This window comes from Hevea brasiliensis, chromosome 16 (genome assembly GCF_030052815.1).
Source record: "Hevea brasiliensis isolate MT/VB/25A 57/8 chromosome 16, ASM3005281v1, whole genome shotgun sequence".
NCBI lineage: Eukaryota > Viridiplantae > Streptophyta > Magnoliopsida > Malpighiales > Euphorbiaceae > Hevea > Hevea brasiliensis.
In genome coordinates this window covers 51,290,352-51,307,010 of record NC_079508.1, presented here as the reverse complement: position 1 = coordinate 51,307,010, position 16,659 = coordinate 51,290,352, and the positions used below count along the sequence as shown (strand labels likewise).

The 16,659-nt window shown below is 36.9% G+C and overlaps 1 protein-coding gene across 1 annotated transcript; it reads left to right on the top strand.

Moving 5' to 3' along the window:
• The first annotated feature begins 1,804 nt into the window (after nt 1–1,804).
• LOC110643813 (uncharacterized) lies at nt 1,805–2,602 on the top strand. The gene has a single exon (XM_021796308.2). The coding sequence runs from the start codon at nt 1,805–1,807 to the stop codon at nt 2,600–2,602; it is 798 nt and encodes a 265-aa protein (XP_021652000.2).
• Nucleotides 2,603–16,659: the final 14,057 nt, after the last annotated feature.

The window sequence follows — 16,659 nt, the reverse complement described above, 5'->3', positions numbered from 1 at the left end:
GTTTGGTTTCTTTTGTTGCAAGATCAAGTCAAAAAACTTATGGGAGAAACCTTATTTTGTCGCAGTTAATTAAAATGGGAAGCTCCTACTCCTGTCCAAATATCCAAAGCATTCCATAAATTATAGCATTTTAGGCTTTGGACACTTAACTTGGTAGGCCTCTGCCTAAACACTTTCTCTCTTTGATTTTAATATTTTATAAATTAAAATAATTCATTTCAAAATTTCTCATTTGGATATGGGGAGTTTTTTTTTTTTTAATTTTTATAACTTAAGTAGGGAAATTGAGAGAATATGAACTCAAACTTAATTATGCAAAGTAAATGTACCTTCAGTCATTGAATCAAACTAGGTTAGGTTATGTGAAGCTTTGTTTTGAATAAATTGAATGAAATTAATAATTGTAGGAGCCAGAATTAGGCCAAGTTTAAGAAATTATGCCCTACCTAATTTGAGATTAGGAGTGATACGTCTGTCAAAAACATTGAATGAATGGGTGGGTGTGAGTTCTGTTCTCACCTCTTCTTTCTTTGTTATCTTATTTCCTGCTTTTTTTGCTTTCTTAATTTCCTTCCAATGCATTTTCAAGCTAAACACTTCACATGTGTGTCATTTTCTCTTTTATTTATCAGTCAGGTGTGTGGTTAAAAATTTAAAAAGAGAATTAAAAGTTTATTTGGTAAAATATTATTTAAAGAGGAAAAATTAAAGGGAGTAATTTTCATCCCAAGAGGGTATAATTTTAGGGAGTAAATTTAAAGGAAATAAGTTTTCACACCCAAAAGGGAGTTTTATGAGGTGAAATATAATCCTTCTCTTCCCAAGGCTCCACCATAAATTTATATATTTATATACAGTGATTCTTCACTTACCATAAAACATAGTGAATCTTATTATAATATATAATTCTTTGATTTTTGATTGGTCGAGTACATAAATTTTTTTATAAACCTTAGTGTATCTAAAAATTTTTCATTTATATAATGTGATAAATGTAGATTGATTGATTGTATATATACCAGGTATAGATAAGACCTACACTTTAATTAAATACTGGATTAGTGTTCCCATATATTACCAACCTGCTTGCACATCAAGAAGGTAACTATGCTGAACAAAATAAAGTGATATCTTTATGCACACAACATGTTAAGTAGGACGCTTGTTTCTATCTTCTTCAAATCATTTCTCATGATGTGACTAATTCTGCCATTGCTTTCCAAAGAAAAGATGAATGATGATTAAAGTTCCTCTGTCCATTTAACAGGAACCCAATTGAAAAAGATGAAGAAGAAGAGGAGGGCGGAAGGGAGGTGGGTGTGTTGGGTAGCCACGTTATAGATAGTTGAATCGCTATCGTGGGACAAGTCCTAGTTGTTCATGTGGGTTGTGACGTGATAAATGAAAGTCTTCATGCATTCTGTTAAGCTGACTGAGATTGATTTTGGAAACCAGTCAAAGATATTTTGTAATATTTCTAGCCTTAATTCTAGCTGAATTATTATTTTGTATGTGGTGTTCCAGATTTTATGGATTCAATTACCGTAAAAGCTAGAGTTAGTATGGTTAGGTATTAATTCTTTGTAAAGCTTTGATATAAAAGCTTTTTTTTTGTAACTTCTCTCGGTAATGCTATCAAAAAATTTCCCTTTCATTTTATGCTCCGTTTTTTCTACTTTGCCATTGTTGCTACTATTCACAGTGGTATTAGAGCTGTAAATGGTTTTTGTGTGACCTGTGAAAGAGAGAAAAAAACAAGTTAGAAAGCTTCCTCAAACACCTTAAAACACTTGTGAGTAAATTTATGGCTTCAAGTAGTTACTCAGCTCCTCCTCCACTTGTCTTCTCAGGAGAAAATTATCCCAATTTGTCAGTGAAGATGCAGGCTTATCTTAAAGTCTATGATCTATGGGATGTCGTAGAAATAGGCAAAGATCCAGCTCCTTTGAGTGACAATCCCACCCTTGCTCAAATCAAGCAACATAGTGAAGAGCGTGCAAAGAAGTTCAAGGCTCCCTTTTGTATACACTTTGCTGTATCAGATGTCATTTTTACTAAGATCTTGGCTTGTGGATCAGCTAAAGAAGTTTGGGATAAGTTGAAAGAAGAGTATCAAAGGTGTGAGAAGACTAAAATGATGCAAGTTCTCAATCTAAGAAGGGAATTTGAAGTTTTGAGGATGAAGGATATTGAATCTATTCAAGGGTATTCTGATAGGCTCATGAAAGTTGTAAATAAAATTAGATTGTTGGGAGAGGAGCTTAGTGACAAGAGAGTTGTGCAAAAGGTTTTAGTGAGTTTACCTGAAAGATTTGAGCCTAAAATTTCCTCTTTGGAAGACTCCAAAGACTTGAAAACCATTTCTATTTTAGAATTGGTGAATGCTCTTCAAGCTTTTGAGCAAAGAAGGATTATTAGAATGGAGGAGTCCACTGAAGAAGCTTTTCTTGCCAAACAAAAGGGTAAGCAATTTGAGGAAGCTAAGAAGAGTGTAAGTGAGTCAACAAACAAAGGCAAGGGACCTGTAAATAGAAAAAGGGGTGGCAAGAAATCAAAATTCCTACCTTGTCCTACTTGCAACAAAACCAATCATCTTGAATAAGATTGTTGGTAGAAGAATGGAGTTAAGCCACCTCAATGTAACTACTGCAAAAGGTTGGGACATAAGGAGAAAAATTGTAGAATTAAACAAAGCAAGCTGAATCAGAATCAACAACAACAACCTACTTAATAAACAAATTACACTGATGATCAAGCTCAATATGATGATCATGTCTATGTTGTTACTCACACTACAAACACTAGTGGAAGACATACATGGTTTGTGGATAGTGGCTGCACCAATCATATGGCAAGAGATGAAAGCATGTTCTCTTCAATTGATAGATCAGTGAGAATCAAAGTCAAGCTTGGCAATGGAGAAGTTATAGAATCTCAAGGCAAGGGTTCAGTATCAATTCAGACTAAGCAAGGTACTAAACTAGTTCCAAATGTTCTCTTCATTCCTAGTTTATATAAAAACTTGCTTAGTGTAGTCCAAATGATGAAGAAGGGCTATTCTTCGTCATTCAAAGGCAATGTCTACACTAATTTTTTATTCTTATGGTTCTGAAGTTGTAAGAGTTAATATGGTGGGTAATAGCTTTCCTATAAATTGGAATTCAGTTGATGAAATCTCTTATGTGCCTAGAACAGACGAGTTTGATTTGTGGCACAAAAGATTCGGTCATTATAATTTTATTTGCTGGTTTTTCAACCCTGCAAGTGCACGGATTGCTAACAAGTAATAAAGTAGTGAGTGAAGTACCGTCCCACGAGGAATTTTGTTAGCAAGTACCAAGCTACACAACAATTCTGACTGTTTAGGTTACTGGATATGTATGAAGAGTGAATTAAATCTATTTTGAATGCTAAAAATAACTTTAAATAAAACTATCTATTGAAGCAATTCCAGAATTAAGATTTCACACTGTAATCTTATTATGGGTTTTAATCTTGTCTATTCATTGGATTGAGGATCATCACTTTGATGAAAATTAATCCTAAGATATCCTAGGTCCTCTCTCAAGAAACCTAAGGTGTGTTTCGATTAGAGCTAAATCCTACTTTTGTTGGTGATTAGTCCTAAAAAAAACCCTTTAAGATCTTTGATTAATTATGGAACTCCACAAAGGTCATTAGCCTATCTCTAGATCAGATTTCCTAGGTTCAAAATATCGATTTTCTAATATTAATATTCATCTTTCAGTCATTCAATTAATATCTATAATCAATACTAGGTGGATACCAACACATAGCATGCATTAAGATCACAAGAAATTAAATCAAAGAACAAAACTCCAATCCGATAAATAAAACTCAATATTCATCCATAATAATAATTACGAGTGTTACTCTCCCAATTCCAGAATAAAGAAATTACTCACTCATGGTGAGTTTAACAAACATAATAGAAATAAAATAAAAGAACATGAAATATCCGCTTAAAGAAATAGAACAAAAGAACCGAAGAGAATCTGCAGCTTTGATCTTGTAGAACTTCAGCTAAGGATTCCTTCTTGATACCGATGCACTCCTCTTCTAGACGGCTGTGTGAAAATAATGAAGATGATATCGTTTGGACTCTTTTCTGCTTTCTACTGCTCCTATTTATATACAATGTCTAGGGTTAGGTTTTTAGAGTCCTAGCAGCATTAGACGTCTCTTTTTTTCTATCAAAAACTGGAGCTGGAGCCAAATCAGGAAACTGGCTATCGTGTGATACACGGCCCGTGTGTCACTTCATGGGCCAGGGCTATGTAGTTTACTGGAGCTTGAGTTGTTGCATCTTGTATTGGGAAACAGGACTTTACACGGACCTCAGGTAGTTATACGACCCGTGTACTTTTGTACTTCGAGGAAATCTTCAAGATTGGCCCAGCAAAGACTTACATGGGTCTTTATAATTTACACGGATCATGATACACGGCCCATGTTCCTTGGTTCATTGTCTTTCTCTTTAGCAGTAGGTTACACGGGTTTGTGGCTTTGCTTACACGACCCGTGTAAGGTGTATCAGCAACACTTCTCAATCTTTTGGCCTTTCCAAGCTCTTTACTTTGCTCCTATGCCTTAGAACTTCTTCAAAACACTTGGAAACATACAGAAAACATAAAATTCAGAGCATGGCAATGAAATTTACAAAAGTTGATGAAATTGATGATTATGCATGAGATTACTTATCTAAATGCTATGAAATATTATACAAATATACTTAAAAATATCTACATAATATAAGTATATCAAATACCCCCAAACTCAAATTTTTACTTGTCCTTAAGCAAATTGAAAACCTTTTTAAAATATATTTTAAGGGAAAAACTCAGAAGCATAACCATAAATTCAATATGCATATAATTGAACTCCTTCAACTTTCATACCAATTCCCTTCCTTTAAGGCATAAAGGTTTCAATAGCTACTTGCTTAAAACCTCACTTCCTTTTGTGGTATTTCAACTAATTGCTCCTTTATGCAAGGCTATTAATAAGTCATAAATAATCTATTTTATCAGGATAGACTTAAAAAATACTTACTCACCTCAAATTTTAGCCTATATTATGGAAATTGCTGAGATTGATTTAATTCCAACTCCATAGGTACATCTCAATTTCCTATCTCCACTAATGTAGCATATACTTTCAAAAGATCAAAAGGTTTTTAGAGAGGTTGTATTAGGGTTAAGGGGAGATGATTTGGCTACCAATGAAGGGTTTTAAGGAATGCAAATATGAGGGTAGCTTTCATGCACAAGGTCTTAAGTATACCAAGTTTGTTCTGTTGATTTTTGCATGGGGAAGAAGGGTTTATAGTGCCAAGCGTACTGTCATGATATTTGTTTTTGGGACTTCTCTCCTTTTTTTTTTTATTTTATTTCTCAAACTCACTGTTTTTGCTGGGCTGGAAGGACAAATTTTTTTCTTGATTTTATTTGTACACTTGCATTCTTCTTGGTATTCTCATCTTCTCCTTCTTTTACATTTGATATACTTATCCTTTATGCACTAGGCTTCCTCAAAAGGGTGAGGTGAGTGTTTAGACTAGGGATTAGGTAAATATGTGTGGGTAGACAAGAAAAGTTATACGGGTAAAAATATAGGCTCAACTTGGCTGCAAGGAGTATATTGTAACTAAGGGTGGCTTAAGGCTTAATGGGGCTAAATGAAAGAATGCCTTAATCATCTCCTTTTCAAACTTAGGCTAGGATTTTGCCTCGATAGGTCCAAGAGACATGTTCTAGAGCTGGTGAGGCATTTTTAGGTTTGTTTGTATTTCAAAGGTTTTCTCCCGATTTTACTAGTTCAGTGTGACAAATTAATAGCTATGAAGGGGTTTAACTAGTCTAGCTCCACTAAGGTGGTTAAGTTTTTCACAGATAACAAATTAAAGCCTTTTTCCCTATTCGGATACATTCATTCCTCAATCCCATAGAGTCTAATTATTAGCTTATTAATATTTTTGGTTATAATTCTAAGTTAAAAAAAGGTTCAAAAGTTCAAAATTTACAAAATTTCCTAGATTTTTGATACACAAGTATAATACGGATATAATTAAGCAATGTAATGAAATGCGATGATATGCAGTGCATGAAATGCATTTGTACCCCTAAACTCAAAGCTGACATTGTCCTCAATGGCAACACAATATGCAAAATTAAGGTATAACACACAAAATTATCAAAAAGCATATTATGTATTAAAAATTTGAAAGTTTGGACAAAAAGCTATGAGCACTGAGTAGGACTATGGCATATAATTTTTTACATAAAAGAACCTATCCTATAGTCCTAACTCTAAAAAGCCTCTGATGGGGATGATGGTTCCTCTTCATCAAGCCTCTCGATAATCATGTCAAGCTTGTTGTGGGCCTCCTGGAGACTATCTTCGAGCACTTGCATTCTATTATTGAGTGTAGTCTGCATGCGCTGAAGGTAGGCAAGAATGGGGTCCGTCGGTGGTGGTGTGTAAGGAGGCACTCGAACGGGAGACTCATGATGGAGTGGCTCTTGGGCTTCCTCTTGTGGTTGTGAAGGTTTACTAGGCTCTGCTTGTGCTTTGTCTCTTCTCAGGATGACATTCCCTTCGGCATCTATTAGGTAGCTAGTGTTGCTAACCTTCTTACATATCTCTATGGATATGCAGATGGTCTGGTTAATCTTGGAGGTGTCCGGAATGGAGCGCAGCCTATGATGACCTAGAATGAATGAGATGGCTGTGATGAGGCCCCTAAGCACTATATGCTCTATTGGCTGGTGAGACAGGCGGTGAAGGTGGTTGCACAGGAAGAATCCCATGCTACAACGCTGCCCGGTGACCATACACCAAAGGAAGAAGAGCTCATTGGCATTCACCATGCCTAAGTTGTCACCGTGGCCCATGATTGTGTAGGTGGCTAACCTGTGCATGTACCGCAAAGCAGGGTTGGTGATACCCGTAGATTTTGACTTACTGGAGTTGTAGACTTCTGTGTTCAGGGCTATGGAATGCCAGAAGTCAACACTGTTGTAGACCATCTGATTTTGCAGGATCTTCTAGTGCTCGGTGCTGTCGAATCCAAAGATGGCATTGAACTCATCCATGTTCATTGCCCGATCGATACCAAGGAGCCAAAACTCAATCCTTCCCTATCAGTGGGCCATAAGGTGGCCTTAAAACTCCCAAGGAACTCCAGTGTGGTGTCCCGGTAGGCAGGGAATTGGAGTTGGGCAAATCTGGTCCACCCAATGCTGTCAAAGAGCCCATTGATTTCGTTTTGCAGCCCTATTTGCTCCAGCAGCCCAAAGTCCATATACTTCATGGAGATTATTCTTCGATTGTTAAGCTGGACACATAGATCTCTGTAGGCATTGTTGCGGAATCCCCAAGTAATGGAAAATTCCAGTTGTGCCAGTTGTTGGGGTTGTGGTGGTTGAGGTTGTGGGTGTAACACCCCTATATTTGGTAGTGCGTTCTACTGTTTCGATGATCAGTGTCTGTCCGGACAACTAAAATGCCTGAAACTATACTTAAATGTTAATATGGAGACATGAAATGATGAAATAAATAAAAAGAAAATACAAAAAAAATTAAGGAAAAATAAAAGAGAGAAAATGAAACTAAGTTAAACGAGCTAGTACCGCAGCGATTGGTAACCGTACGGGGAAGTTACGGCGCAGGCAATAGCTGACTCCAGGACTGTAGGGAACCCTTGAAATTTAGTTTCGAGACATAATTAAAGACTTATTGAAGTATAAGTGACGTTAGAAATATCAAAGAAAAATTAATTAATTAGTACAAAGAAAAACGAGAAATCGATAAACCGACAAAAATTGGTGTTACTGAAAAATCAGGAATACAACTCGAATAGGGGCATTATGGTCAATTGACACCCTGAGATGCCTTTTGACCTAAATGACCACTAAAAATAAGTGACATTAAAGTTGAAAAACTTCATGAAAAATGAAATTGTAAATGAAATATATAAATAAGGAAAATTAGGGGGTAAGAATTGGAATAATTGAAAGTTGAATTAAACTAATGTTATTTCTACATTAGTGGACCACTAAGCACTTTGTAAATCAATTAAAAATCTGTCATCTTCCACTAACTTCTGCAAAGCCATCTTCTTCCTCAAACTCTCCCTTGGCCGAACCAAAAAGCTCCCAAACTCTCCCATGGCCGTCCAAGCTCCAACCTCCATGCATCTATGATCCAAGCTCCCAATGGTTAAGGTTTCTTCATTAAGCTTGACCACCATACCTTGGGCAGCACTTAGGGAACAAGAAAGAAGGAATTTGGTGGAGTTTTGAGGAAGTCCATAAGAGGTAAGTGGCCATTTTTTCATCCTTTCTTTGTTAAACTTTGAGTTGATATTGTGGTGAGTTGATTTATGGAAGAAGTTTTGAGGTTTGATAAATTATTGGTGATGTACCATTTCGACAGCCATGAAAGTTAAAATGTTTAGCTTGTTTTTACATGTAAATGATGGGAAAGTATGTTGATTAATGTTATAAGATATTGTAGCCAATGTGTATTAAGTGTATGTGGTGATTGAGTAATTGATCTTGAAGTTGAAGAAAGTATGGGAAACTTTGGTAAATTGGAGCATTTCGGCAGCCTTGAGAAGGTCATGAGGAATGCTTGAATTCATGAAGATTATTTGATGAAATGTGATTTTAAAGTTGCTAAGTATGTATGTAATTTATTAGTGAAATTATATGTTATGGTTAGGAGTGATTATGTGTTTATATTGTTAGAATTGGATCGGGTGAATTGGAATTGTAATTGGTGTATTGACAATTGGTTTATTACTGCCCAAATTAATTATAATGTGAAATGAGGAATGGATTTGGTACCATACCAAATCAGAATTGGTATAAAAGGTTTAAATTTGGTAAGTTGAATGTGCATTTGGTTTGGTGCCTTAAAAATGTGTTAAAGGCAGTATGTGTTTTAGGCTATAAATGGAGTTGTGTGACTCCAATTGGTATGAGGCTAATTGGAGGTAAACTAGGCACAAAATGTGCCAACTTTCATGAAGAAAGCCTACCTAAATTCTGTCCAAAAAGTGACATGAGAATTGACCAAATCTGGATTAGTGACTTTACAAACTTGAAAATTGACCATTTGGACAGCAGTTAGTGTTTTGGCCATAACTTACTCAAAACAGGTCCAAATGACCTGAAATTTATACCATGGATAGCTTAGACATAGAGCTACAACTCTTATTAAGACACCAAAACCCATAAATGACCATAAGCAAGTCAAAATGCTTGCACAATTTCGGATATAAAAACTGCCAAAATCGGAAATGACCTAAAAATGACCTAATTTTGCCATTTTAGTGCAATCTGTCCAGCAATAGTAAAATGACCACAACTTGGTCTAGTAAACTCCAAATGACCTAAAATTTGTGGCAAAAGTTCACTAAGACATAGACCTACGAGTTTGTAATTCGGACCAGAACCCAAAAATCAAGGAACTAGGTCATCCGACTAGGTCAAAATAGCATACCTAAATCCGGTAAATTGCAATAAAATGCAATACACTTGAAAATGTATTTGGTAACATGTACCAACACTAAAGGACTATAAAATGTGACATATTGGTAACATTAAAATTAACTCACAAAGAGTGCATCAAAGGTCAACATTATAGGTTGACTAAGGAAAGCAATAGTATTAAATAAATTTAATTATTGAACTTTATTATTAGAAACAATTTAAAAGAGTTCTGAAACACTTCAAATTGTGTGTTTCAGTTAGCAAAGACTCAGAGAAGGAGAAGAAACTACTGAGTCAGGGCCAAGAGGTTACTCTTCAGAGGTTTGTGCACAACAGTTATTTCTTTTTTGTTTTCACTGGAAATAAATTATGACAATTTGTATATTATGTATATTGATTGAATTCCTCGCTAGCTTGTCTAGTGGGACGAATTGGCATTGAATTCCCTCTCTGATTGAAGTGTTGAGGTGTGTGTCAGTTGAGGACGAATAGGATGAGTACTCATATAATTGCTAGCTAGCTATGTTATTCCTCATTAGCCATTGGCTTTTAGGACGAATTGGACTTTGGATTTATGATTAAGTTGTGTGTGTGATTTATTGATATTTATTGTGATATTGTGAAATGGAGTTTAAATTCTTTATGACATTCTCTGTCTTTTGAATTTAACTATGATTTTAAATATCCACAGTTTATATGATTCATAGTTTATGGTCTTAAATTGCATTTTCTTAATGTTGTGCACCACTGAGACATTGGCTCAGCGATAGCTTTTTCATTGCTATCGCAGGTAGACAGACAGACAGAGCAGCAGAGTAGGCTGTTTGTGCTACATTTTGGGATTCCGCCGGGCATATTGAGTATACCATTTCTTGTAATTTTTGTTGTAATGTATGCGCACTGTATGTATATATTATACTTGGTCTTGAGCAGTTATAAACCAAAATTGTAAATTATTTTGGCCTGTAAAAATATTGTGACATATTTCTCTTATCTCAGCTTTTGGAAATACTGGAAAATTAATGTTGAATTGAGTTGACAAATGTTGAGAAATTGAATTGTGTTGAACCATATTGGAGTTTGGGATTGAACAAAAATATTGAAAGTGCTTTTTACAGGTTTTTGAAGAACTGTTTTATTCAAAATACAAATGGCACTCTACCAAAATTTTTATAGAAATTACTGATGCTCAGACTTGTTATTTGGTTTCACTTCAGTAAAACAAAAAAAAGATTTTTAACACCTGTCAAAAGTGCTCACCACTGTAAAAAGAAATAAGAAAAGGTTTAAAATCCCTTGTAGTGTATTTAATGGATTATCAGTAGACGAAGTTTGGTAATTCAATAAGTATACTAAGGGATCATGTTATGCCTTACGGAGGGGTAGGGTGTGACAATGGGGTGGCTTGTGGTGGGACTGCTGATGTTCTTGGGCATTGAGTTGACGGCTGAGGAGGTGAGGGTGAGGAGTGGCCTCCTTATCTTGAGGAGGAGCCTGTTCTTCTCGCTGGTCTCTTAGCAGGTGCCATTGGTGATTTGGGAGAGGAAAAGGCTAGGGTTTTGTGAGGGAAGAGGAGATTTGAGGGGTTTTTAAAGGGAAGAAAGCTTGGAGAGGAAGAGTTTTTGAGTGGGAGTTATGCGAATTTAAAGGGTCATTGTGACCCTTCGTTTCGCGTTTTTTGTGCCCCAAGTATAGCGTCTGCGACATGATACACGGGGCATGTATCACTACACGGGTCCCAACCATCAGGCCCGTGTAACTTCCTGCTGTGAATTTCCCTTTTCTACAAAATTATACAGTCCGTGTAAATTTGTTTGGAGACCCGTGTAATGTCCTGCCGCCAAGTTACTTTGCTAACCACATTACACGGTCCATGTAATATGGTTTTAGGACCCGTGTAACTTCCTGTCTGAAATTGTCAGTGCTAGCTAAGTTACACAGCCTATGTAAATTAGATTTTGGACCCGTGTAACTCTCTGTCTCCCTCAAACTTGAATTTCCCTCTCCACTGTCGAACCACGCTCCGTGTAACATTACACGGGGTCAAACCGTGTGATTTTCTGGAGCTTATTCGGGTGTGGTTCAGTGGTGCCAGAAGGTTACATGGTGCATGTAAAGCTTATACATGACTCGTGTAATTTTCTGGCTCTCCAATTCTCTATGTGTTAAAATTTCATGCTACTACCATGAATGAAATGAATGTAAAAATTAGCACAGAGCTACTTTCCCGATTTTATACAGTCTCTTCTTGCGTGGTTTTGACTTGACGTCTCCTTTCCTCTCTTATTTTCGGTTCCTTGCTTTTCCAGAATTGAGATTTGGGGTACCTACGAAATGAAACATGAACAAACATAAAAATAAGAGCTAAAATATAAAGAAAATTTAGAAATTTTTGGGTTGCCTCCCAAAGAGCGCTTGTTTATAGTCTTTAGCTGAACTGTTCCCTAATTGTTCATGGTCTGTCTGGAGGGTTATCGAAGGTGTAGTTGGCTCCCTTTGCTATGGGTTCTCCCTGAAAGTATGGCTTCAGCCTTTGCCCATTCACTTTGAATGCTCCTAAGGTTTCACTCCAAATCTCTACAGCTCCATGCGGGAAGAGTTGCATAACCTTAAAGGGTCCAGACCATAGTGACCTTAGCTTTCCTGGAAAAAGTTTTAACCTAGAGTTGAAGAGTAGGACAAGGTCTCCCTCTTTTATTTCTTTCCTTGTTATGCATCTATCGTGCCATCTTTTGGTTTTGTCCTTGAAGAGTTTAGCATTCTCATACGCATCTTGCCTGATTTTGACCAACTCATTGAGCTGTAGGATTCTTTTTTCACCAGCAACCTTGAGGTCAAAATTTAGGGTTTGAATTGCCTAGTAAGCTCTGTGTTCAAGCTCGACAGGGAGGTGACATGATTTTCCATAAACCAGCCGAAAGGGTGTTATGCCAATTGGAGTTTTATATGCAGTGCGGTATGCTCACAGTGCATCATCTAACTTCATTGACCAGTCCTTCCTTGAGAGGTTTACTATTTTCTCTAGGATCCGTTTCAGCTCTCTATTTGAAGTTTCTACTTGACCACTAGTTTGAGAATGATAAGGTGTGGCCACCTTGTGAGTCACTCCATATTTTTTCAATAGTGTTTCAAATTGTTGGTTGCAGAAGTGACTTCCGCCATCGCTGATTATTGCTCGTGGTGTGCCAAATCTTGTGAAGATATTCTTCTTCAGGAACTTTATGACCACTCTAGCATTGTTGGTTGGCGTGGCTATTGCTTTTACCCATTTTGACACATAATCAACACCAACTAGAATATACTTGTTTCCAAAGGAGGAGGGGAATGGGCCCATGAAGTCTATCCCCCACACATTAAATAGCTCTATCTCAAGTATACCGTGCAATGAAATTTCATTCCTTCTGGAAATGTTACTTGTTCTTTGGCATAGATCACAAGCTAGCACGAAGGATCTCACATCCTTAAACAGATTAAGCTAGAAGAACCCTGCTTGCAAAATTTTGGCTGCTATTTTTGTGGTGCCAAAGTGTCCTCCATATGTTGATGAATGACAATGTTGAAGAATGCTCTCTATATCCTCTTCTGGTATGCATCGTCTTATCAGCCTATCATTACATCTCTTGTACAGCAGAGGTTCCTCCCATGTGTAGTATCGCACATCATGCAGGAATTTCTTCCTTTGCTGGTAAGACATGTTGGGAGGCAATACCCTGCGTACAAGAAAATTAACAAAGTCAGCATACCATGGAGCTTGGGAGAATGCTAGTAATTGTTCATCAGGAAATGAATCATCAATTGGCAAATCCTCAATGTCCCCTATGTCTTCCAATTTCAGTCTAGAGAGGGGGTCAGCTACTACATTTTCAGATCCTTTTTTGTCCTTGATTTCAAGGTTAAATTCTTGCAGGAGTAAAATCCATTGAATCAGCCTTGGTTTTGCTTCCTTCTTGTTCAAAAGGTACCGAATGGCGGCATGGTCTGTGAATACAATGACCTTCGATCCAATTAGGTAGGATTTGAATTTGTCAATCGCCAACACTACTGCTATAAATTCCTTTATGTGGTAGCATAGTTGATTTGTGTGTCGTCAAGTGTCTTGCTGGTGTAATAAATAGCGTGGAGCTTTTTATCCTTTCTTTGCCCAAGTACTGTTCCAACTGCATAATCACTTGCATCGCACATCACCTCAAATGGTAGCTTCCAATCTGGTGGTTACATTATTGGTGCTGAGATCAAGGCTTCTTTGATCCTGTTAAACGAGACAAGGCAATTTTCATCAAAATTAAGGGAAACATCTTGACTTAACAAGTTGATAAGTGGCTTAGCTATTTTGGAGAAGTCTTTAATGAATCTTCTGTAGAAGCTTGCATGTCCCAAAAAGCTTCGCACTCCTTTGAATGATGTTGGTGATGGCATCTTTTCAATGATTTCAATTTTTGCTTTGTCAACTTTAATTCCCTTTCTGATATCAAATGTCCAAGAACTATGCCTTTCTTTACCATGAAATGATATTTTTCCCAATTTAAGACCAGGTTTGATTCTTCACATCTTTGCAACACTTTGGATAAGTTAGCTAGGCAATCATCAAAAGTAGTTCCATAGATAGAAAAATCATCCATAAAAAGTTCCATAATATTTTCAATATAATCGGAAAAAATAGCCATCATGCATCTTTAAAAAGTGGCAGGAGCATTACAAAGACCATAATGCATTCTTCTATATGCAAAGGTTTCATAGGGGCATGTGAATGTGGTCTTTTCTAAGTCTTCGAGTGAATAGAAATTTAAAAAAATCATGAATACCCATCTAGATAACAAAAGTAGGAATGTTTCACTAGCCTTTCTAGCATTTGGTCTATGAGAGGGAGAGGAAAATGGTCTTTTCTGGTAGTACTATTTAATTTCTTATAATCTATGCATATGCGCTAACCAGTGACTACCCTAGTAGGGATCAGTTCATTATTTGCATTCTAGACGACAGTTGTCCCACCCTTTTTAGGCACTATACGTACTGGACTAACCAATTTACTATCAGAAATTGAGTGTATAATACCAACATCTAATAGTTTCAGAATCTCTTTCTTAACTACTTCTTTCATATTTGGGTTAAGCCTCCTTTGATGTTCAATAGTGGGTTTACTATTTTCTTCTATAGGTATCCTATGCATGCAAATGGAAGGATTAATCCCCTTCAGGTTTTCTATTTTATACCCTATAGCTTTGCTGTGGGTCCTAAGTACCCTTAATAATTTTTCCTCTTCTATGTTGGATAAGCTAGCATTGATAATAACAAGATATTCAGAATTTGAGTCTAAAAATTCGTACCTTAGTGTGGAGAGAAGAGGTTTAAGTTCTACCTGTTTGATGTTTTCTTGCGACTTTCCTCTGAGTTGTTCTTCCTTTAACTCTTCTACCTTGAAAACTTGAGCCAATGGTAGGGGTGGATCTGCTATCAAGGATTGTACACAAGTTGCAATTTCTAAGTTTTCATTCTCTGCTATGTGGTTATGCACAATGCATGCTTCAAGATGGTCTTTAGAATATTCTTTATGGAATTCCTCTTTAACTTGCTTGTCAATTATATCAACCTTGAAGCATTCGTCAGGTTCAAGTTTGTGCTTCATTGCGCTGAACAGGTTGAATTCCACCTCTTCATCTCCTACTTTGAGAGTTAACCACCCATTTTTGACATTTATGATAGCTCCGGCGGTTGCCAAGAAAGGTCATCCTAAGATGATAGGGATTTGGACATCCTCTTCCATCTCTAAGACAAAAAAGTCAATGGGAATGAAGAATTTGCCCACCTTGATAGGGATGTTCTCTAGGATGCCCATAGGATATTTAACAGACCGATCAGCCAATTGCAGTGAAATTGTTGTGGGTTTCAATTCTTTGACCTCCAGCTTTTGACATATTGATAGAGGCATTAGACTTACACTTGCCCCAAGATCACAGAGGGCCTTGTCAATTTTCATATTGCCGATGAGACAAGGTATGGAGAAGCTTCCTAGATCCTTCAGCTTTGGAGGCAGTTTGTTTTGCAGTATAGCACTGCATTCCTCTGTGAGAGCAACAGTCTCATAGTCTTCCAGCTTTCTTTTTTTTGATAAAATTTCCTTAAAAAATTTAGTATAGGATGGCATTTGAGAAAGTGCTTCAGTGAAGGAAATGTTGATGTAGAGTTTTTGTAAAACTTCTAAAAACTTCCTAAACTGCTTGTTCAATTTGGCTTTTTGGAATTTCTGAGGAAAAGGTAGAGGAGGTTGATATGGCTCTGATAATTTCTTTTTCTTTCTTGCTTCCTCTTCCTTGTCCTTTTTGGCTTTTTCTTCTTTCTCCTCTGCTTGGTTTTCATATTTATCAGAGATTTTCTTAGTTGGTTCTTCTTTTGACTGTTCTAGAACTCTTCCACTTCTCAATGTAACTACCTTACAATGCTCCTTTAGGTTCATCTCTGGTTGACTAGGCAATTTACTAGCAGCCTTGCTTAAAGAACTTGCTTGCTGACCAATTTGATTTTCAAGTATCTTGTTATGGGTGGCAAGTTGGTCCATCCTAGAAGCTAGCTGTTTGATCATTTCATTCTGCTATTGCTGGGTTGCTAGGAAGCCTTCCATCATGGATTCCATAGTTGACTTTTGTTCAGGCTATTGGTTCTGAGGAGGTGGTAGTGGCTATGTAGGATTTTATCCCCTATTCTGAAATTCTGGGAGTGTTGGTGGTCTATATCCTTGCTGTTTATTCATTGGTTGATTCTGTGAATTGAACCATGAGAAATTAGGGTGGTTTCTCCATCCAGGGTTGTACGTATTTGAATATGGACTGTTGAGCTGCCTCTGGTTGAAATTCCCTTCATTATTCACATAATTCATCTATTCTGTGGAGAGTTCATTGAAGTTGTTACATTCTGAATTCATATATCCTTCTCCATTAATGTCATAGTGTTGATGCTTAGGGCATCCACTTCCGGGATCCCTGCTGTTCTCCTTGTATTCCCCTTTTCATTTGACCACTCGTAGTTGTGATACACGACCCTCTTTAGAAGTTCAAGTGCTTGGCCCACTGTTTTCTCCATCAGGTCACCTTCTGCAGCTGAATCTACTGTGCTCCTTATAGAGGGCAGCGGCCCATTATAAAAGTTC

Bases quoted from the DNA above. Each gene is read 5' to 3' on its own strand.
- LOC110643813 (XM_021796308.2), top strand. From the start codon at position 1,805: ATGGCTTCAAGTAGTTACTCAGCTCCTCCTCCACTTGTCTTCTCAGGA.